At 43.3% G+C, this 20268-nt stretch overlaps 1 protein-coding gene across 1 annotated transcript in view; it reads left to right on the top strand.

Moving 5' to 3' along the window:
- The first annotated feature begins 6605 nt into the window (after positions 1-6605).
- Positions 6606-20268, top strand: part of PRKCH (protein kinase C eta) — a 225851-nt gene continuing 212188 nt past the window's right edge. Inside the window, exon 1 of the mRNA XM_032875251.1 lies at positions 6606-7330. Within this exon, the coding sequence (XP_032731142.1) occupies positions 6968-7330 (363 nt within the window). The 5' untranslated portion in view covers positions 6606-6967. The remainder of the gene's footprint in view (positions 7331-20268) is intronic.

Genomic DNA, 20268 nt, shown 5'->3' with positions numbered 1-20268 from the left:
AAACAAGGGCAGAAATGTTTTGTGGAGTTGTTGTTCTTGATCACTAGGCTCTGTCCAGGCAATTGTCAGTGCAAAGTGTTATCAACTTGACCGCTTTTTGCAAGGGTAATACTTTTACGCATGCTCCTCTGCTCTGACCTCAGTCTCTGGAATCTGGTTTGAAGGGTCTTTGTGGATGGCAGGGTTGAGCCCCGGCATGGCTGTGGGGCTTAAGTGGGCTTTTGAGGCAAACGGTAATTGAAGGCTCTTCTTTTGAGGAAGCCTAAAGAAGGCTGAGAAGCCCCGCCCACCCACTCTGCCGGCTCTTCTAGGACTTCTGCCTTCTACACTTCCTTTCCTTCGTTCCCTCTATCACTGTAAGCTGTTGACCCATTGGCTCACGGATTGGTGTATCAGGAGCCATTGGCTCACTCATCCCACATCCCTCCCAGCCCCCTATTTTGCTTCTGTTTCTTCCTGAAAGTCCCCGAAGATCTTCCCTTTATCTTAGAGTTCAGAAACCTCACAATGATGGGTCAGGGAAGGGTCTTTTTTAAACTCATTCTGCCTAATACACTGTGTCCTTTCTCATAGGAGACTGGTGTCCTCCTTCCATTCTGAGAAATGTTACTCTATTTGTGAAATATCTTACCTTTCTCCATGCTTTTTGGAACACCTACAGGTACGACAGGGTGGCCCCACTTATTCATGTGTACCTTCGCATATTTAGAGAATGCATGGGGAACACTGCTGTATTGCCCCGCACACCACCCTCTCCCGCCTACTGAGAATCTCGATCTTCTCCTTGTTCTCAATGAACAGCAGTAGTTTTCAATCCTACTGTGCATTACAACCACTCTGGGTTGGGGTTTAGGCACTTTACTTATTTATAGCGCCATGTGTGCGAACAGGGGTAGGGGGCAGGGGGAAGGGCAGAGGGAGAGGGAGAGAGAGAATCATAAGCAGGCTCCATGCCCAGCATGCAGCCCAACGTAGGGCTCGATCTCACAACCCTGAGATCATGAACTGAGCTGAAATTAAGAGTTGTTAACTGAGCTGTCCGGGAGCCCCAGACATGCATTTGAAGAAATGAGTCAAATCCCAGCTCTACCATGTATGAACTATGTTCCAATTCATTTAACCTTTCTGACTCTCGGTTTCCTTACTGTAAAATAGAGATAGTAACACTTACCTCACATGGTGGTAACGAGGATCAAACGAAATAAGGTTTGTGAAGTGGCTTGTTACAATGCTGGTGGATGCTCAATACATAATAACAGGACAGCCAAGGGAACGGTTGAAATGTAATGAAATGTAACATGTGCAATCTATCACATTGTGTCACATACTTACTTCTTGTGTATGTATCACATAGTTCATGTGAATTACTTTATCTTCGGAGCCCTCTTAGATGAGTATGTTTATTATTCGCTTGTGAGTCCAACACTGTAAGAGCTGTTTTCATTTACTTGTGTTGATTTCTTTATCTTTTGGTTTACCTATTTTAGGTACTTCATAACATATTTATATTTCTTACTCTACATTTATAAATATTATTTACTATTTTTTTCTATGTTATCATGTATCATTTTAATAACTATTCCATTTAGTTGCTATTCTGTAATTTACTTAGTCATTCTGCCATTGCCAGACCTCCTCTGGCAAAGAACTGGTTGGAAAAACCAGGTTTAAAAAAAAAAGATTTTATTTATTTATTTGACAGAGAGAGGGCGAGGGAAAGAGAGAGCATAAGCAGAGGGAGCGGGAGAGGGAGAAGCAGACTTCCTACTGAGCAGGGCACCTGATACTGGACTCCATGCCAGGACCCTGAGATCCTAACCTGAGCTGAAGGCAGATGCTTAACTGACTGAGCCACCCAGGAGCCCCTGTTTGAAGCTTTTGACAAATACCATCAAACTGCCGTCCAAAGGTTGTGCCATTTCATAATGGCATGGGATAATTTTTGACCTAGCTGTTTTATTCTCTGATTCTATTTTAAGGTGGAATGGAGGTTGTAGGAAGTGTTACTTAAGAAATTAGATGACTAAGGGTGCCTTGGGTGGCTCAGCTGGTTAAGCAACTACCTTCAGCTCATGTAGTGATCCCGGAGTCCCAGAATCGAGTCCGGCATGGGGCTCCCAGCTCTGGGGGAATCTGCTTCTCCCTCTAAACTTCTCCCCTCTCATGCTCTCTCTCACTTTCTCTCTCTCTCTCTCTCAAGTAAATAAATTTAAAAAATCTTAAAAAAAAATTAGATGAATGACAGTAATTCAGTCAATCAAGCAATCAGTCAAAAAAGCATTTAGATAATGTGCTAGGAATTGTATATGAGAAGTCCATAGTTATAGTGTGACTGACAAAAGAAATAGTAATAGCAATAAAGAAGAAAAAAAATGAACAAACCTCTAGTGCATAAAAGGACCTACAACACTGAATTTAAAGCAGTCAGTACAAATATGCAAATTACTACATTACATTACATGCTGCTATTCAGCGGGGTGGGATGTATATAGAGAGGGGAATTTTTGTCCCCTGCCTTCCTTGAAAGTCAGGACCAGCTCTAGACAGAAGCTGTGACACAGGTGAAGTTTGTATTGGCAGACAGTCCCTTCCCACAGGCGCTTTGTACTGTGTGCTGTATACTATTTGTCTGGTGTCCCCCCCAGGAGCCACCCAAGGGCACATGACATAGGCTGGGGACATTCAGGGTCTTCCCCAGGTTGATTTGAGAAGGTGGGTCAAGAAAATCCTCTTTCCATTGGGGCCGTGAAGCTAGAAATCTGAGTAGTTGGGGCTGCTGGTCCCCATGTCTCCTGACTGTAGAGAGGCAATTCCGGACAGCAGGCTGAAAACCACAAACATAGAAGTTTGTCCTAAACTAAGTGCCATTTCCCCGCCATGTCTCAGATGGCATTCCCGCCTGCAGTCTCAGAACTGTAGGATTTCTCTCCTCTCTTCTGTTGCTCCCCCTTAATAAAAAGCCCTCACCCCGTGATCCCATCTTCCTCCTCAGCTCTCTCTTCCTCATTCCAGCCCAACCTCTTGAACAAGTGTCTACACTTACTCTCTCCGCTTCCTTATTTTTCACCTCAAGCTACTAGAAATGGGCTTTAGCCCCCATCCCTCTACAAAAATGGCTCCAAGATTACTAAGGATGTCCATTGCCATCTCTTCATGACTGCCTTTAGTCCTTCTTTACTCGATCTCTTAGTGTCATTTGGCGTAACTAACCAATTCCTTCTTGTTTGAAAACCCTTTGGTTGGTTTACATAATACCTGGACACTGTGTCCTCCTGGTTTTTCTCTTATACCCCTGCTGCTGTTCAGAACCCCCTTGCCCACCTCGCTTCCATTGATCCATGCTGGGGTTTCTGGAGGACTCTATCCTAAGGCCCCTTCTTTCCTCATGCTACAGTCTGTTCCCAACTTTTCTCCACAATCTTGATGTCATCCCTTATTCTGGCTTTGGTTGCTACCTATATACCAATGGCCCCTTACTTTGTGTCTTTAGCTCAGACCACACCTCTGAGTTTCACAGGCACATAGCTGAGTGCCCGGTTCAGATTTCAGCTCAAATGTATGAAGATATTTCAAAATTCAGATGTTTCAAATTGAACTGTTCATCTCCCTCCACAAATCTGTTCCTTCTCTAGTGGTTCCTAACCACAAATGGCTCCCCAGTTCACACAGCTGCTTTCTGGATGCCTGCAAATTACCTTTGATACTTTCCTCTTCCTCCTACACCAAGTCCAACACCAGGGCCTGAGTGTTCTACCTCCTAAACCCTTCTCACATCCTTCTGCATCTCCGTCACCACCACCTCAGTCCCAGTCACTGTTTTCTCTCCTTGGACTTGGCATGTGCCTCCTGATGGGTCTCCCCACACCCATGCTTTATCTTTTCAATCCATTCTTCACATGGTCTGAAAAGAGATTTTTTTTTTTTTTTTGAAGTTGGTTGGTTTACTTACTTATTTAAGTAATCTCTACACCCAAAGTGGGGCTTGAACTCCCGACCCTGAGATCAAGATTTGCATACTCTTTCCACTGAGCCAGCCAGGTGCACTCCCCAGAAAGAGTTTTTAAAGGCAAATCTCATCTTGTCCCTGTACCTGCTTAACTTTCAGAGGCTTCCAACTGCCCACAGACCATGTCCAAAGACTTTCCCATGACCTACCAGTCGAGTCACCTTTTCAGGTGAATTTCAGCCACTTACCCCTCACCTTTTTTGGGCTCCAGACACATGGAGTCCCTCTTGTTTCTGAAACAGGTCAAGCTGTCCCTTTCCTTGGGAACCCTGAATACACTGATCCTTTTTCTGTGTCCTTCAGGGGACCCTTCCCTGACCGCCCCCCTCCAGGTTCCACTGTCCCATTGCACCTGAGTTTTCCTTCCCTGCACACCCCACATATGTGAGCTATACCTGTTTTTCTTTGCTGTCTTTCTCCTGGCTCTGTCACCATTGCCCACCTGTACCTACTGATGATAGGGCAGAAATGGAGTGTCTAGTGTCCCTCACATCCCAGCCCCAGGATGTGTGGCTGCTCACCATTTGGGGACTATCTTTTTTTAATGCCAAAGTTCAACAGCAGTCCATCTTTCAGTGGTTCTTTTTTGTGTGTGAGTGTGATGTTAGTCACCATATAGTACATCATTAGTTTTGGATGTAGTGTTCCAAGAGTCATTGTTTACGTGTAACACCCAGAGGCATGCTCTTTGGAGAGGGTGATGGAGTTGACCCAAATGGTCCCCCTGACCTCTTTCCCTGGAGCACCAGGGCCACATGGACGCTCCCTGGCTGTTTGAGAGCTTGCTTTATAAGCCTTGCCTAGAGCTAAAGTGTCCTTAGGATGATACGCTGCATCCCTGCCTAGTTCTCTCTTTTTTTTTTTTTTTAAGATTTTATTTATTTATTTGACAGAGAGAGATCACAAGTAGACAGAGAAGCAGGCACAGAGAGAGAGGAAAGCAGGCTCCCTGCTGAGCAGAGAGCCCGATGCGGGACTCGATCCCAGAACCCTGAGATCATGACCTGAGCCGAAGGCAGCGGCCTAACCCACTGAGCCACCCAGGGGCCCCCTGCCTAGTTCTCTTAAAAGAAGTTTTGATGTTTTTAAGACAGGCCCTCCCTGACCGTCCCATTGCTCCTTTTCATTCTCTAGTGTGCCTCCATTCACAGGAGTGAAATTGTTGAGGAGGGCCCGAACAGGGCCCTGGGTGGAGGGCGTGATGAAGACCTGACCTGCTCTCAGGGGAACAAGAACAGCCAGACAGAATGTACTTAAGTATCTTAAAAATGGCCTAGGTTGGGGCGCCTGGGTGGCTCAGTAGGTTAAGCCTCTGCCTTCGGCTCAGGTCATGGTCTCAGGGTCCCGGGATCGAGCCCCGTGTCGGGCTCTCTGCTCAGCAGGGAGCCTGCTTCCCTCTCTCTCTCTCTGCTTGCCTCTCTGCCTACTTGTGATCTCTCTTTCTCTGTCCAATAAATAAATTAAAAAATTAAAAAAAAATAGCCTAGGCTTTATGGGAGACAAATTGGTTGTGGCTGGCCCTTAGCTCTGCGGTAAAGCACAGTACATGGACGGTTCACCCAAGGGCCCCCAAACTCCTGGCCCCACGGTGCAAAGGAACAAAAGTCTGCCTACTCTGACTTGCAAACGCAGCAACAAGTTGGAATATTCCTCGAAGAGGCGATTTCTTCTGCACACGTGTGTCAGGGACAGTGTTTGTGTGTGAACATCTTCTGCCCTTGCTATGCCAGGCTTGGCAGACCAGGAACCACCCACTCCTCAGAGAGACTTAGTACATCTCAGCCATGTCTCTCTTCAGAACCGACCTTTCCTGCTCTGTGCAACAAGACACACCTCTCCGAGGAAGGAGGAGGACAGGATTTCCATCATTATTACACCCTATTAAAAACAACAACAACAAAAAAGCAACCGTGTAATTACTCTCTGCAGGAAAGGCGCACAAACAGGATGGGCCCGAGCTGAAGCCGGGATGAGCCATCCCTGTAAAGAGTAGGAAAAGGAACCTCCCCGGCAAGCGCCCGCTCAGGCCGCTGCCTCTCCCACACCGCCAGGCAGGCTCGCCAGCCCAGCTCCTCCCGTGGTAAGGAGGGTGCCGGCGACTCCTGGAGCGCGGGTTCCCGGCTCCTGCTCCCCCTCCTCCTCCTCCCGCCCCCCAGCACTCTCTGGACCCGTCTCCCAGGCGCCAGGTGTTGTCTCGCGCTTGGCCACGAGCCCTTGCCTTTAAGGCCTGCACCTGGGGGAGCCTCTAGCCCACCAAGCGCAGCCAGACCCCGCGCGACAGGGAGCGCGCGCAGAGCGGGGCCGGCGAGCCCGCGTGGGGCTCCCCGGCTGCGCGCGCCGGGTCACCGACCCATAGTCCCCGCGGGCTGCGCGCCACGCCCCCGGGATTCGAAAGGCGCAGGACCCGGCGCGGAATCCCGCGCAGGGGTTCTGTGAACTTGGAGCCTGGCGGCGCGAGGATCCTACCCGGGATGCGGCGGTAGCTGCTTCCTGGTTTGAAGCTCGCCGAGTGGGGGAGAGCGTGAGCCCGCGGAGGCGGGGGCAGGAGGAGAAGCAGGAGGAGGCGGGGGCAAGAGACGCTTGGGGCTGGAGCTAACCGGACGGGTCGCTCCGGCTCTCCGGGGAGAGGAGCTTCCCGGCTCTGGAGAAGGGGCGAACCCTTTGAGAGCCCCCGGGAAGCGCCGCGCGCTGGAGAGGGACGATCGGGCTACCCCGGCTCGCGGAGGGCTCGGCTCCGGGCTCCCCTCCTTTCCACCTCGCGGGGGAGGGGGCGAGGGAAGGAGGGGAGGGGAAGGTCCCCCGGAGGAGGCAGAATGACCAGTCGAGGGGGGCTTGGGCGCTGCTTTTCCCAGGAGCTGCCTCCACTCCTGCGGCTGCCGCGAGGGCTGGCTTGAGCTGGGGCTCCAGGCTCTCCCGCTGCGAGCCAGCGCGGCCCCCCGGGGCCCCGGCAGCGGCGCCGGCATGACGTCCGGCACCATGAAGTTCAATGGTTACTTGAGGGTCCGAATTGGCGAGGCTGTGGGGCTGCAGCCCACCCGCTGGTCCCTGCGCCACTCGCTCTTCAAGAAGGGCTACCAGCTGTTGGACCCCTACCTGACGGTGAGCGTGGACCAGGTGCGCGTGGGCCAGACCAGCACCAAACAGAAGACCAACAAACCCACGTACAATGAGGAGTTCTGCACCAACGTTACCGACGGTGGCCACCTCGAACTGGCCGTCTTCCACGAGACGCCCCTGGGCTATGACCACTTCGTGGCCAACTGCACCCTGCAATTCCAGGAGCTGCTGCGCACGGCCGGCGCCTCGGACACATTCGAGGGCTGGGTGAGTAGCTGTGATCCCTCCCGGTTGTGTCCGCTTGACTCGTTTTCCCCTCCACTTTTCAAATCTCGCCCGGGTCCCGCTTTCCCATCCTGTTGCCGAGCTCCGCGGCGGAGGGAATTCCCTCCAGATTTTGGTCCTCACCCAGGTGGCCGCGGCACTAGTGACGCGACCGCGGTGGGTGTGTGAGGGCTCATGCGTGTCTCCAGGAAGCCAGCCCGGACATGGTCCCCTTTTGGGATGGCAGCTTGGGCTAACGGGAAGTCAGGGCGGAGGGAGTGACAACACCCTTCACCCCCCACTGCCCAGACTTTGGATAAGGCGCCCTAACTCTGCGCACGCACGCGGGTAGTACAAAGAAAGGCGAGGAAGATGTGATATGAAAGTAATTTGATCTGGGTAAAGTCCTTAAAGCGCTTCTTAGGAGAAAGCCATACATTCTCGCAAGTATTATTCATAATGTTTATGGATACGTGTTGGTTCAGCTGCTCAGACGTGCACACGTGTTTCAGCATGCAGATCCATTACATCTCATGGGTACATAACCCACACTGGCAGGGATCAGAGTTCCTGGGTCTGCACGTTGGTGAAGTTTTATTGCTTAGCAGTTTTCCAAGGAGATGAAGTTTACCTATGTTTGTAAGCAACTTTGGTGGTTCTGTCACAGCCTGAGAGGTGCGAGTCTTGCGTGCGCCTTTCTGCTGCTATTGGTCTGGGAGCTTTGAGAACTCCTCAGTAGTTGGTGGGCCACCCCCAGTTGTCCCATCTCTCCTGCTGGTGTTTCTGTGTATTGACAAGTAGTTACCAGCAACTTCCTGCTTGCCTCTACTTTTCACATAGTTCCCACGAGACAACATTTATGCTGCAAGTAAATTAAAATTTCTATTAGCACTCTGCTCAGTGCTAAAATGCCGTTGCTGCTTATTCTCGATACTGTCTTTGTGATCCAGGTGTTCTCCTTACCACTTTTACATGATGACATGATAATTATAATCAAGTGGTCTGGTTTGGCAAAGTGGAGTAGAGCTGTTGGAAGATTCTCAGGAGTTTAATGGTTTAAGTTCAGAGGATGTCAGTTTTGAGTCCATAATGTGATTCAGTAGTGAAAACCTGTTTGAAATTAACAAGTGGTGGAATCAGATGGATAGTAACAAAGACTCATTTCAATATTTTATACTTTGAGGAACTGGTAATATTATCATATATTCTGTAAAATTACAGGTGGCTTGTAGAACTGTCTTTTTGTAGAATAAAACATGACTAACAATATCAAATTATATTGAGTTAATTTCTCTTCAGTTGAACTTTATGAAATTTAGAAGTGGATTGGAGAGGAATGGCTAAAATAAAGACTTACATTTTATCCTGTGAATTTCTAAATAGAAATAAAGGTGAGCCTAGGAATGCAAATGGAATTACTGAATTAGTGTTTGATTAGGAGTTTGATTGGGAAAGCTCTGGAGGAACCAGGTTCTGAAGTATGGTGGTAGGGAATGGCCAATGGTTATTAGAAGCATGACTTCCTGGAGGGAGCCTAGACTGGTCCTTCTTACCCCTGGTCTGCACCACTGAATCACATAGGGGGCTTTTGAAAATCCCCACTTTTAAAAACTTCAAGCATCACTGGTTGTGGGACCCTAGCTAGTATCAGTACTTTCAGGGTCCCAGGTGATTCCAGTGTACAGTCAAGGTTGAGAACCTGTGGCCTAAATGAAGACCAAGAGAATAAGACTGCAAGAAGCATATGGTAGGAAGATCCTGGATGACCAAAGACTTAAATATATGTTAAATATCTATATCTACAGTTGCCTGAATTAATTATACTGAGATGTTTAACTAACACACTGGTGGTGTTTTTGAAAACATGAACATTTGGTAGGCTAGGTCACCATTTAAAAGGCCTTGAAACCAGTGGTTTGCCATGCATTTATATTTGATTAGGGGCAGGGACAGAGTATTTTGTAAAAAGTTCTGGTTTTTTTTGTTTTTTTTTTTTAAGTTTTGGGTAATTTGAAACAGGATAGGATAGATAGTATGAGTAGAGTGTTTCATTAATTTTTAAGAAAAATCTTGTTAGGAAAATATTAGAAATATATGGAATGCTTGTTTTTTAAAGGATTCTTTATAAATCTAAAGGTGGTTTTCAAGTTTAGAATTACAGGAATACTTATTTATCTTTAGTGTATTGAAATGCGTAATTTATTCAAACATTTACAAATAGAATATTTGATTTTACTCCACAATAAATTCATATGGTGCGATCGGAATTACAAATCTCCGAACTTAAAAAAAAAGATCTAGTGACTTAATTTTTGCTAGTTCATGAGTAGAGAGACAAAAACAGAAAATACATTTTTCATTAGAATAAATCATGGTTCTGCATTCTGGCTTAATGTACCTTCTAAGTATCAAGAAGATAATATTTATTTTGGACCAATATTTTCAGTATTACCTTCTAATCTTGATGAGAGAAGAGATTAGATTTATTTTAATGCAGTGTATTTCTAATACCAATCTTAATGCCTGACATGGAGTAGGCAGTTAAATATTTCTTTTCTGACTGACTATACATATTTCATTAAATCTGCATAAAAGCTCAAGGAGGTAGATGGGATACAGCTAAAGAAGTTCTTAAGCAGTATTTCACAGCATTAGTTAAATGAGAAAAGATCTCAAAGACCTACGTTTCCATCTGAAACTAAAAGGAAGAGCAAGTGGAACTAAAAAGAAGCAAAGTAAAGTAGAAAAGAGAAACAATAGAGAAAAATCAATGAAACAAAAAAAAGCTGGTTCTTGTGGGGGGGGGACAGTAAAATTAATGAGCCTCAAGCCAGGATGATCAAGAAAAGAGAAAAGATAAAATTACCAATATAGGAAAGAAAGAACATCATTATAGATCCTACAGACATTAAAAAAGAGTATTATGAATAATTTTATGTCAAATTCCACAATTTAGATGAAATAAATTTCTTAAAAAAATTTTTTTTTTATTTATTCAAGAGAGAGATAGAGTGAGAGAGCATGAGAGGAGACAGAGGGAGAAGCAGACTCCCCATGGAGCTGGGAGCCTGATGTGGGACTCGATCCCAGGACTCCGGGATCATGACCTGAGCTGAAGGCAGTCGCTTAACCAGCTGAGCCACCCAGGTGCCCCTGAGATAAATTTCTTGAAAGATACAAACTACCTATACTTACTCAAGTAACTTGAGTAGCTTTATGTTTGTTAAGGTATTTAAATTTCTCATTAAAAACCTTCCACAATGCAGATTCAAGGTCTCAAGATGGATTTACTGGTGAATTCTGTTATATAATTAAGAAAGAAATAGTGCCAACTCTATACAACCTATTTCAGAAAATTTGAGAAAGAAACACATCTCAACTCATTCCATGACCCTTATGCCAAAACCTGATGAAAACATTTCAAGAAAATAAAACTATAGATCCATGCCCCTCATGAACATAGATATAAAAATTCTTAAATTTTAGCAAATCAAATCCAACAATATAGCAAATGGGTAGTACATTATCACCAAATGGGGTTTATAACCAGGACTGCAAGATTGATTAAACATCTAAAAATCCATCAGTGCAATTCTTCATATTAACAGAATAAAAGAAGAGATTGGTATGACCATATTAATAAATACGGAAAAAGTATTTGACAAAATTAAATAGCCAGTTGTAATAAAAACTCTCAACAAATTAGTAATAGAATGAAACTTATTCAGTCTGATGCAGGACATCTGTGAGAAACATATAGGGTACATCTTAATGGTGAAAGAATGAATGATATTCCCCTAAGATCAGAAGTGGCATGGATGTCTGTGCTTGTCACTTCTGTTCAACAGTGTGTTGGAGGTCCCATTCAGTGCATTAGGCAATTTAAAAAAATAAAATGCATAAAGATTACAAAGGAAGAGGTAAAACTGTCTTTATTTGCAGACAGCCTTATTGGGTAAATAACCCCATTCACTGATGTCACGCTATGGTGAATGAATCTTTCAAATAATTCTTAAAAACCTCTTTTAAGAGGTGTTATTAAACAGTTCTGCACAAGCCATCACAGATTGGCCATATTTCCCTTCTGTATGATCGTAGAAAATTCTAAGACATCTACAAATGGGCTACTAGATCTAACAAGTGAGTTTACCTAGGTCACAGGATCTCAACTAATACACGAAGGTCAATTGTTATTTCTATATACTGTTAGTGGACTGAACTAGAAAAAAATACCATTTATAAGACCATCAAAAATATTTGAAATTGGGTAAATTTGATAAAAGATGCGAAACTTGTTCACTGAAAAGTGACAAAATATTGCTGAAATAAAGATCTAAGGTAATGGAGGGGGGAATGTGTTCGTGAATGGGAGGGTTCAAAATTGTTAGGACCCCAGTTCTTCCCAAATTTGTTCAATAGATTTGTTGCAATCCTAGTCAAAATCCCAGCAAGCTTTGTTGTAGAAATTGATCAACCGATTCTAAAACTTATATGGACATGCGAAAGACCTAGACTGATCTAAGAACAGTTCTTAGATCTTTTTCTTTGAAAAAGAACAAGTTTGGAGGACTTAAACTCTCTATTTTAAGATTTACTGTAATGCTACGGTAATCAAGGTAATGTGATATTGCAGTAAAAAGAGTCCGATCGATCAGTGGAATGGAAGAGAATCTAGAAATTCATATATGTATGATTGGTTGATTTTTTTTTTTTTTGATGGATGCCAGGGCAACTTGATGGGGAAATAATCTTTTCAGAAGTAGTACTTGAACAATTGAATAGCAAAATGCAGAAATGTCAGCACTGTCCCTTACCTCATAACATACACAAAAATTAACCCCAAATGGATCATAGACCTCAACAAATGAGTTTAACTGTAAACCTTCTATAGGAATACAGAAGAAAATGGTAGTGACATTGGGTTCAGCAAATATTTTTTAGATAGGATACAAAAAGCACCAACTATTAAAAAAAATCAAACTCCATAAAAATTAAGAATTATTGCTTTCAAAGGATTTAAGAAAGTGAAAACACAAGCCACAGACAGGGAGGAAATATTTTCAACGTTAAACCAGACAATGGACTTGTAACATGAACATATAAAAGAACTCTTAAGACCCAATGGGAAAATACTCGACTTAAAAATGGGACAAGATTTGTATAGGCACCTTCATGGAAAAGAGCACATTAAAAGATGCTCAAAATCATGAGTCATCAAGGAAATGCACATTAAAACGAAAATTCATGGAAAGGTTAAATTAAAAATATCAATCATACCAAGTGTTAGTGAGGAAATGGAGCAACTGGAATTCTTATACACCAGTGTGAGGAATATAAAATGGTACAGTCACACTGGAGAACAGTTTGGTGGTTTCTTTCTTTCTTTTTTTTTTTTTTTTTAAAGATTTTATTTATTTGACAGAGATCTCAAGGAGAGAGAGAGAGAGGAGGAAGCAGGCTCCTCCACATCAGCCTAGCAGAGAGCCTGATGTGGGACTCCATCCCAGGACCCTGAGATCATGACCTGAGCTGAAGGCAGAGGCTTAACCCACTGAGCCATCCAGGCAGCCCAATTTGGTGGTTTCTTAAAGTGTTAAACATACACCTGCCATGTGCCCTAGCTACTCTTAAGTATTTACCAAGAGAAATGAAACTGTTTGTGCAACTTATACATGAATGTTCATAGCTGCTTTATTTGTAACAAAACTGGAAACTTCTCAAATATAAGTCAACAGTTGAATTAAACATTTTTTTTATTGAAATATAGTTGGCCTACAATGTTCTATCAGTTTCAGGTGTACAACATAGTGGTTTGACAATCCTGTACATTATGAAATGCTCACCACGATAACTGTACTTACCATCTGTCACCGTACAATGTTAATTGTAATATTATTATATTCCTTCTGCTGTACCTTTAATCCCCATGAATTATTTTATACCCCTAAATTCTCATCATTTATTTTGCCCATCCCCGCAGCCCCTCCCTTTTGGCAGCCACTGGTGGGTGCTCTAAATTTATGATTCTGGTTTTGGTTGTTGTTTTGTTTTTAGATTGCCTATGTATGTGAAATCATATGGTACTTGTCTTTCTCTCTCTGACTTCTTTCACTTAACATAATATCCTCTAGGTCCATCCATGCTGTTGTGAATAGCAAGATATTCCAGTGTGTGTGTGTGTGTGTGTGTGTGTGTGTGTATGCATGTATACACACCACATCTTCTTTATTTATCGATGGACCCTTAAGTTGCTTCCATGTCTTGGGTATTGTAAATAACGCTGCAGTGAACATAGGGGTGCCTGTATCTCTTTGCATTTTCATTTTTGGGGCATACTCACTGGTGGAATTACTGGATTGTATGGTATTTCTATTTTTAAATCTTTAAGGCACCTCCATACTGTTTTCCACAGTGGCTGCACCAATTTACATTCCCATCACCAGAGGATGAGGATTCGCTTTTCTTCACTCGCTCAACAACACTTGTTATTTCTTGTCTTTTTGATCTTAGACATTCTGAGTGGTGTGAGGTGGTACCTCATTGTGGTTTTGATTTACATTTCCCTGATGATCACTGGTGTTGGGCATCTTTTCATGTGTCTGTTGGACAGATGAACTCTACACCCATACAATGGAATACTACTCGGTAATAAAACATGATGAAACATTCGTACGTGCAACGATATGTTGAATCGCAACATAATTTTTATTGAGTGGAAGATGCCAGACAAAAAGGAGTGCATATCATATGATTCCATTTAGGCAGAATTCTAGCAAATGATAAGCAGTTTGTAGTGATAGGAAGCAGATCAGTGGTTGCTTGGGAATGGGGGATGGAGGTGGATGGATTTCAAAGGCAGCACAAGGAAACTTTTGAGGGAGATGAATATATTTATTATTTTGATTGTGGTGATGGTTTCACAGTTATACACTTACATCCAAGCTCATCAGATAGTTCACGTTTAAGTATGTGCATGTTATTGTATGATGGTTATATGTCAGTAAAACTGTAGAGGAAAAAATAATGAGGATTTTACCAAAGAAGATGTTAAGTGAGTGACTGAATTAGGTTTGAGTCAAGGTTGACTCTTGAAAACTTCATTGCCTCTTAAGTGTAGAAAATATTTATCAGAGTAACAGCATCAAAAATTCATTATAGTTTCTGATTTTGGGCACACAGTCTCATTTTCTAAGTTGTCACTGCCGATTTCTTTTTCTGTTTCTTCTAGAACTGGTTGATTTTGCACAATTTCTTAGATTTCCGAAAGCTGAAAATTTGTCTACATTAAACTTTTCCTTCTTTCATGTACTTTCTCTATTTGCTGATTGTCCAAATGGGACCAGCATCTAATGCTTAATGCAGAACATGGGGAAATGGGGGGAGGCAGGAGGAGCTGGAGGCTGCGTCATGGAAAGACCTTGGCATCCCCTCAGGAAGGAAGGACCTGCTTGGCGGGATCTCAGGCTATTTTCCTCGTTCACCCCTCCTGAAGACATTATGTTCCCTGCAGCCCTGGAAGGCTGCTTTCTCTGAACTTCTCAGTGAGGTACCTTTTTGGTAGTCCTGTCAGGGGAAGTGCCAGGTTTCCACTGGACCCTTGTCGATTGCCTGGTGCATGAACTAATAGCTTTTAAGTTCTTCTAGATTCATTATCTAGCGGTTCATTGTCTTTTGTACTTTGCAGTGCAATTATTTATTCTAACAATTATTTCTTTCTGAGCCAAATGGCCAACAGTGTCCCAACACTGATGAGCTCACAGTGTTGAGGGGAAAGACATATTTTAGCATTTCTAGGGAGGTTTATTCCAGTGTACAGGAATTGGATTGGATTTTTTGTGTCTTCAGTTTCACTGTAAGAATCTCGTGGTGGTGGGGCTGGCTGTTTCTCATCAGGCAGGTTGTGGCTCAAAAGATCCCCCCCTCCAGAGAGCATTTTCCTGACCATGTTATTATCTTGTCATCCTTCATTGCCCTCATCATTCTTTGAGATCATTTTGTTAATTTACTTATTATACCTTCCTCCTTTCAAGTATAAACACCATGAGAGCAGAGATTCCTTCTCTCTTATTCATTGTTCTAAACCCAGCCCCTGGAGCAGTGTCTCATATATAGAATGCACTAAATGTTTGTCCAAAGAATGAATTTCTTAAATGTGATTTTGGAGCAAGTAAAGTGTAAATATTTTGGGAACGTCTTTAAACATTTTATTCATCTTTCCAAAAGAAATAAAATCATGGGGGAGTGACCACTTATAACTATTGCAGTGTCCCTTTTTAAAAGTCAATTAATGATGTGTCAATATGTACTTGAAAGATTGGGCTGGGTTTATATGCCCTCTGCATATGGTAATGGATTGAAAACTCTGTGGATGAAAAAATTCCTTGCTTTTGCTTCAGGTGAAAAGACTGTGATTTTTAAGCCTGTTAATAGGTTGTGATTTGTAGGCCCAACATGTTAAATTTGGGGCCGAGGCAAGAAGTACGCATTCAGCCTTGGAGAGTTAATGAGGTTGGTGGGCAGAGTATGAATCATTTCATCTTATGTAACTCTTTTGGTATCTGGCAGGTGTTCAGACTGATGATTAGTTATGATAGTAAAAGTGCAATACATTTTTATGAGATGGGTGGCATTTACTTAGAATAAGAAAGGTGCCTTGGATTTTCTGCAGTCTCTCTCTCTCTTTTAGATTTATTTATTTGATAGAGAGAGAGAGAAGGCACGGGGAAGGGGGAGGAGCAGAAGGAGAGAGATAGGGAGAGAGAATCTCAAACAGACTCCCTGCTGAGTGCCGAGCCCTACGAGCCCTATGCGGGGCTCCATCTCACTACCCTGACACCACAATGCGAGCTGAAATCAAGAGGCACACGCTCAATCATCTGCAGTCTTTTTTCTGTTTTGGACTAGAAACTGACTAGATCAGGTTCTCCTTTGTGTTAACTGCTTATCTCTGTCTTATTAGAATATGATGAAATGGAGGCCTGAGTGGAAACTCAGTGCCTTGACCACTCTTTTCCGTTGTTAACACTGCTGTATCCAAAATGACTTTTCTCTGTTGCCAACCTGATAGTCATTCCTTAATACCTTCAGTGGCTCCCCTTTACTCTTGGATAAAGCTCACATCTTTAAGATGGTATAGAATGTTCTCCATGATCGGCCTCTCATTTCCTCTCGAGCCTTGTTGCTCACCTCTCCTCAACCCACACTCTGCTCCAATCACATCTTTCATCCCCAAGGGCCACCTGTTAGTTCCCACCTGTGCCTCAGGTCTCACTGTAGACATCACTTACCCAGAAAACTTATCCTGACATCCCAAGTCTGGGTCCTCTTCCTTAGTGTTCCCTCAGCATCCTGGGGCTGCCATTGCTCACGGTTCCCTCCATCCTGAAAGAGTGGACATATGGAATTGGGCTCTCTTGGAAGTATGTGATATTGGTTGGAGGGAGGGAGTTCAGCGTGTGATAGTATGGGTGATTAACTAGGATTTATCTTTTCTGTTCCTGGGGAGGCTCCTCTAAAAGACTGTTACATGTGTCTGTATGACATGCCAAGACCTAGATGAGCATTCATCCACCGCTGAGCATGCCCTATGTCCCGGGCACGGTGTGCTCTACCCTAGGGAGGCAAGGGGATAAGACAGACATGGCCTCTTCCTTCATAGGCCCTGGAGTTTCCAGGGGGAGAGAGGTTGGAGGAGAAAACCAACAACGAGGAAATTACAGAAAAGAAGTTAAGTATTAAGATGCTGTGAGGACCTGCTGTGAGGAGATCAGGAACATTTTTCTGGAGGGAAAACAGCTGATTTTTCTAAAGCCCGAGCATAGATAGCCACAGGCCTGCTTCAGTTAAATGACTGATACATCATTCCTCAAAAGAAGAAAAGGAACTTTTGACCTGATAATGTTTTCCCGGGGAGACATCACAGGTGTGCTTTTGAAAGGTAAATGTTCCTGACCCGTTAGAAATGTTTCCATCTTTGGAAAGTGACTAAGTTGTGATGCCTATGAACAGATGACCTGACCTGAAAGAACATTCTACTCCCGGAGGCAGGGCACCGTAACACCCTGTTTGAACCAGTAAATACCTTAAGCTTCATGCCGATCAGTAAAGAACCATAAATTTGAAGCAGGAGGGTTATCTAGTTCAGGACAACAACAAAAAGCCTGATGGGTCTTACTGAGGCCCAGGGACAGCCCGCAGATGAATTCATTTGGCTGAGATGTTTTTCATGTTGAATCTGAAGATACTTAGTTCTATGGTACTCCAGTTAGCCAGACCACGCCACTCCCGGTGACGAACTGGCCCTCTTCACTTGTCACCTGCTCAGTTCTGGAGGTTTTTGGGCTTTTGACACTTACTGTAGCTCAGCCTTGTTTGCAGAATGTGGGAACGAAGGCTATAGCCGAAGTGTTACTGTTGCCTTGGCTCATAGGATATGTGATGCACACACTCACACTTAACATAGAGATGTAGGTATATTTACTTAGATTTGTTTAGATATACATAATAATTTATTCATAAATACATTAAATTAGATGTATATTTATGTAGATGTTTATTTACACACATATATATTTGTGTCCTAAAATTTTAGAGGAAGCTGCTTATTAGTAAATATATGGAGTCAATTTTTTTTTAAAAAAGGTTATTTATTTATTTATTTGACAGAGAGAGAGAGATCACAAGTAGGCAGAGAGGCAGGCAGAGAGAGGGGGCCAAGCAGTCTCCCTGCTGAGCAGAGAGCCCGATGCAGGGTTTGATCCCAGGACCCTGAGATCATGACCAGAGACGAAGGGAGAGGCTTAACCCGCTAAGCCACCCAGGCGTCCCTAGAGTCAACTTTTTGAAAATATTTATTTAAGTAATCTCTACACTCAGTGTGGGGCTTGAAGTCATAGCCCCGAGATCAAGAGTCATACGGTCTTCCGACTAAGCCAGCCAGGCATCCCTATGAGGAGTTAACTTTGACGGCAAATCAGTATTATATTAACTTCCCAATTAAAAAAAAAAAGCCTCTTGTATTTCATCATACAATTTCCAGCAACATGTAAGTGCTGTGTTATAATGGGAGTCAGGAGAGCTGGGTTCAAGGTGTGGCTTTGCCATCTATCAGCTGTGACCTTAGGCAAGTCTCTGTGTGTCAGGGTCCTCGTTCCCTGGTTTAGATCATGAGGGGGTTACGCTAGAATATCTCGAAGGACCCTTCCCATTGGTACAGCCTCAGCCTCCGTGTGTTAGATGGTTACATAATTTTTCTTTTGGAGTGATTGGTTTGGTTTTAAGCAGTCAAGATGAATTATGTCTTATCAAAGTTAGCAATTCCTAAGAATTGGTCCAAATCTAAATTGCTCAGGCTTGAAGAGGATTTAGCTCATGTCTAAATGGTTTTTAGCATTGACAGTGATGTTGGCGTTGTTTCCTTGGTTTAGAATCAGCCTTAAGGAATTACAGTGTGTCCTTGTGTCAAGCCACACAATTATATTTCTTGATTTACAGTAATGGGCTCCTTGTCCTATGGGATGGTTGTAAGTTATGTCCCTGTTACTTGTTGGCAGAGAGAGACTGAGAATCCCACTGTTGGAGCTGTTGTTAGAAGCCATTCTCACCAACATGGTAATTAATGCTTTGTAGTCACAACATGTCTGTAGCCACTAGTCTATATATTCACCTTAGGTGATGACAAATACTATAAATCACTTGTAGAACAGACATTTTAATTAGATGGAGGAATGAGCCCAAGGGTATTGGCTATTGTAGTGTTGAAGTACTCTGTCAAAGAACTTTATGAGATGGGAAATTTTTGTTGAGAATCATGGTACTATCCAGAGAGATTTATCAAGATTATTATTTTTGTGTATTTTGGTATATACAGCAGTGATTTTCAAAACACATAGGACTTTTTAGTAGAAAGACCACTTAATAGAGGGCTCATCAGCACTGCTTTTATTAAGTGCTGACTTCTGGAGAGTTCCTTCAGTTTTACATGAGCTTTACCCTTGCACCTTACAGAGAGAGGAATGCCTAAAAGGTTTCATTGGTGCTTGTGGTTAAAAAAAAAAAAATTAAGAAATTGGTCAGAGGATAGAACCATGGCCAACATGAGCCCCTCATAATTATATTAATATAACAAAACAGAGGGGGCCAGTGTAAGCCTGTTTTAGACCTAGCCCCTGTTCTTTAAGGACTTAAACCAAAATCCCAAAGCTGCATTTTCATTTTTCTTTTAAAGATTTTATTTATTTAATTGACAGTGAGAGACACAGCGAGAGAGGGAACACAAGCTGAGGGAGTGGGAGAGGGAGAAAAGCAGGCTTCACGCTGAGTGGGGAGTCCAATGTGGGGCTTGATCCCAGGATCCTGGGATTATGACCTGAGATGAAGGCAGATGCTTAACGACTGAGCCACCCAGGTGCCTCTGCATTTTCATTTGTAAGTCATATTTAGCCCTTGTACTTGCATGACACTGTTTCTATATCTTTCTCATAGCACTTAGATGTGATATTGTGCCTCTGTCCTCACAGGAGGCTTTGGTCTTCTTGCCTGTGATGTCACAGGGCCCCTTCCTGGGGCCCCTTCCAGCATCAGAGTTAAATGGTACTAGATATGGTTCTATTGGACAATGAAAGTTTTGCTCCCTTCTGAAATTTCTTCTGGAGACCATTCTGCTGATGGTCAGATTTGTTCTAAGCTCTGAAATTATATCTGAAAGAGTACATAAAGGTCTCAAACATATTAGCATAATTGCCCAAACAGAAAACATTTATTAATTTGTGAGCTGCAGACCTCTTAAGTGCTTTGTTTTATTTTACTATTGTTCTGTCATAGTACGGAAGAGTTGAGAATAGATTCTCAGCAGAAGCAGTGCTTCTGAAACTGTTTTTGAGCCCAGGATCCTTTTAGTGATCATGAAAAACTATGGGCCCTGTTTCTAGAAAAATGCACAT

This window comes from Lontra canadensis, unplaced genomic scaffold (genome assembly GCF_010015895.1).
Source record: "Lontra canadensis isolate GAN:19392208 unplaced genomic scaffold, GSC_riverotter_1.0 scaffold55, whole genome shotgun sequence".
Taxonomy (NCBI): Eukaryota; Metazoa; Chordata; class Mammalia; order Carnivora; family Mustelidae; genus Lontra; species Lontra canadensis.
Note: the sequence above shows the minus strand (reverse complement) of the source record. Positions and strands in the feature narration are given on the sequence as shown.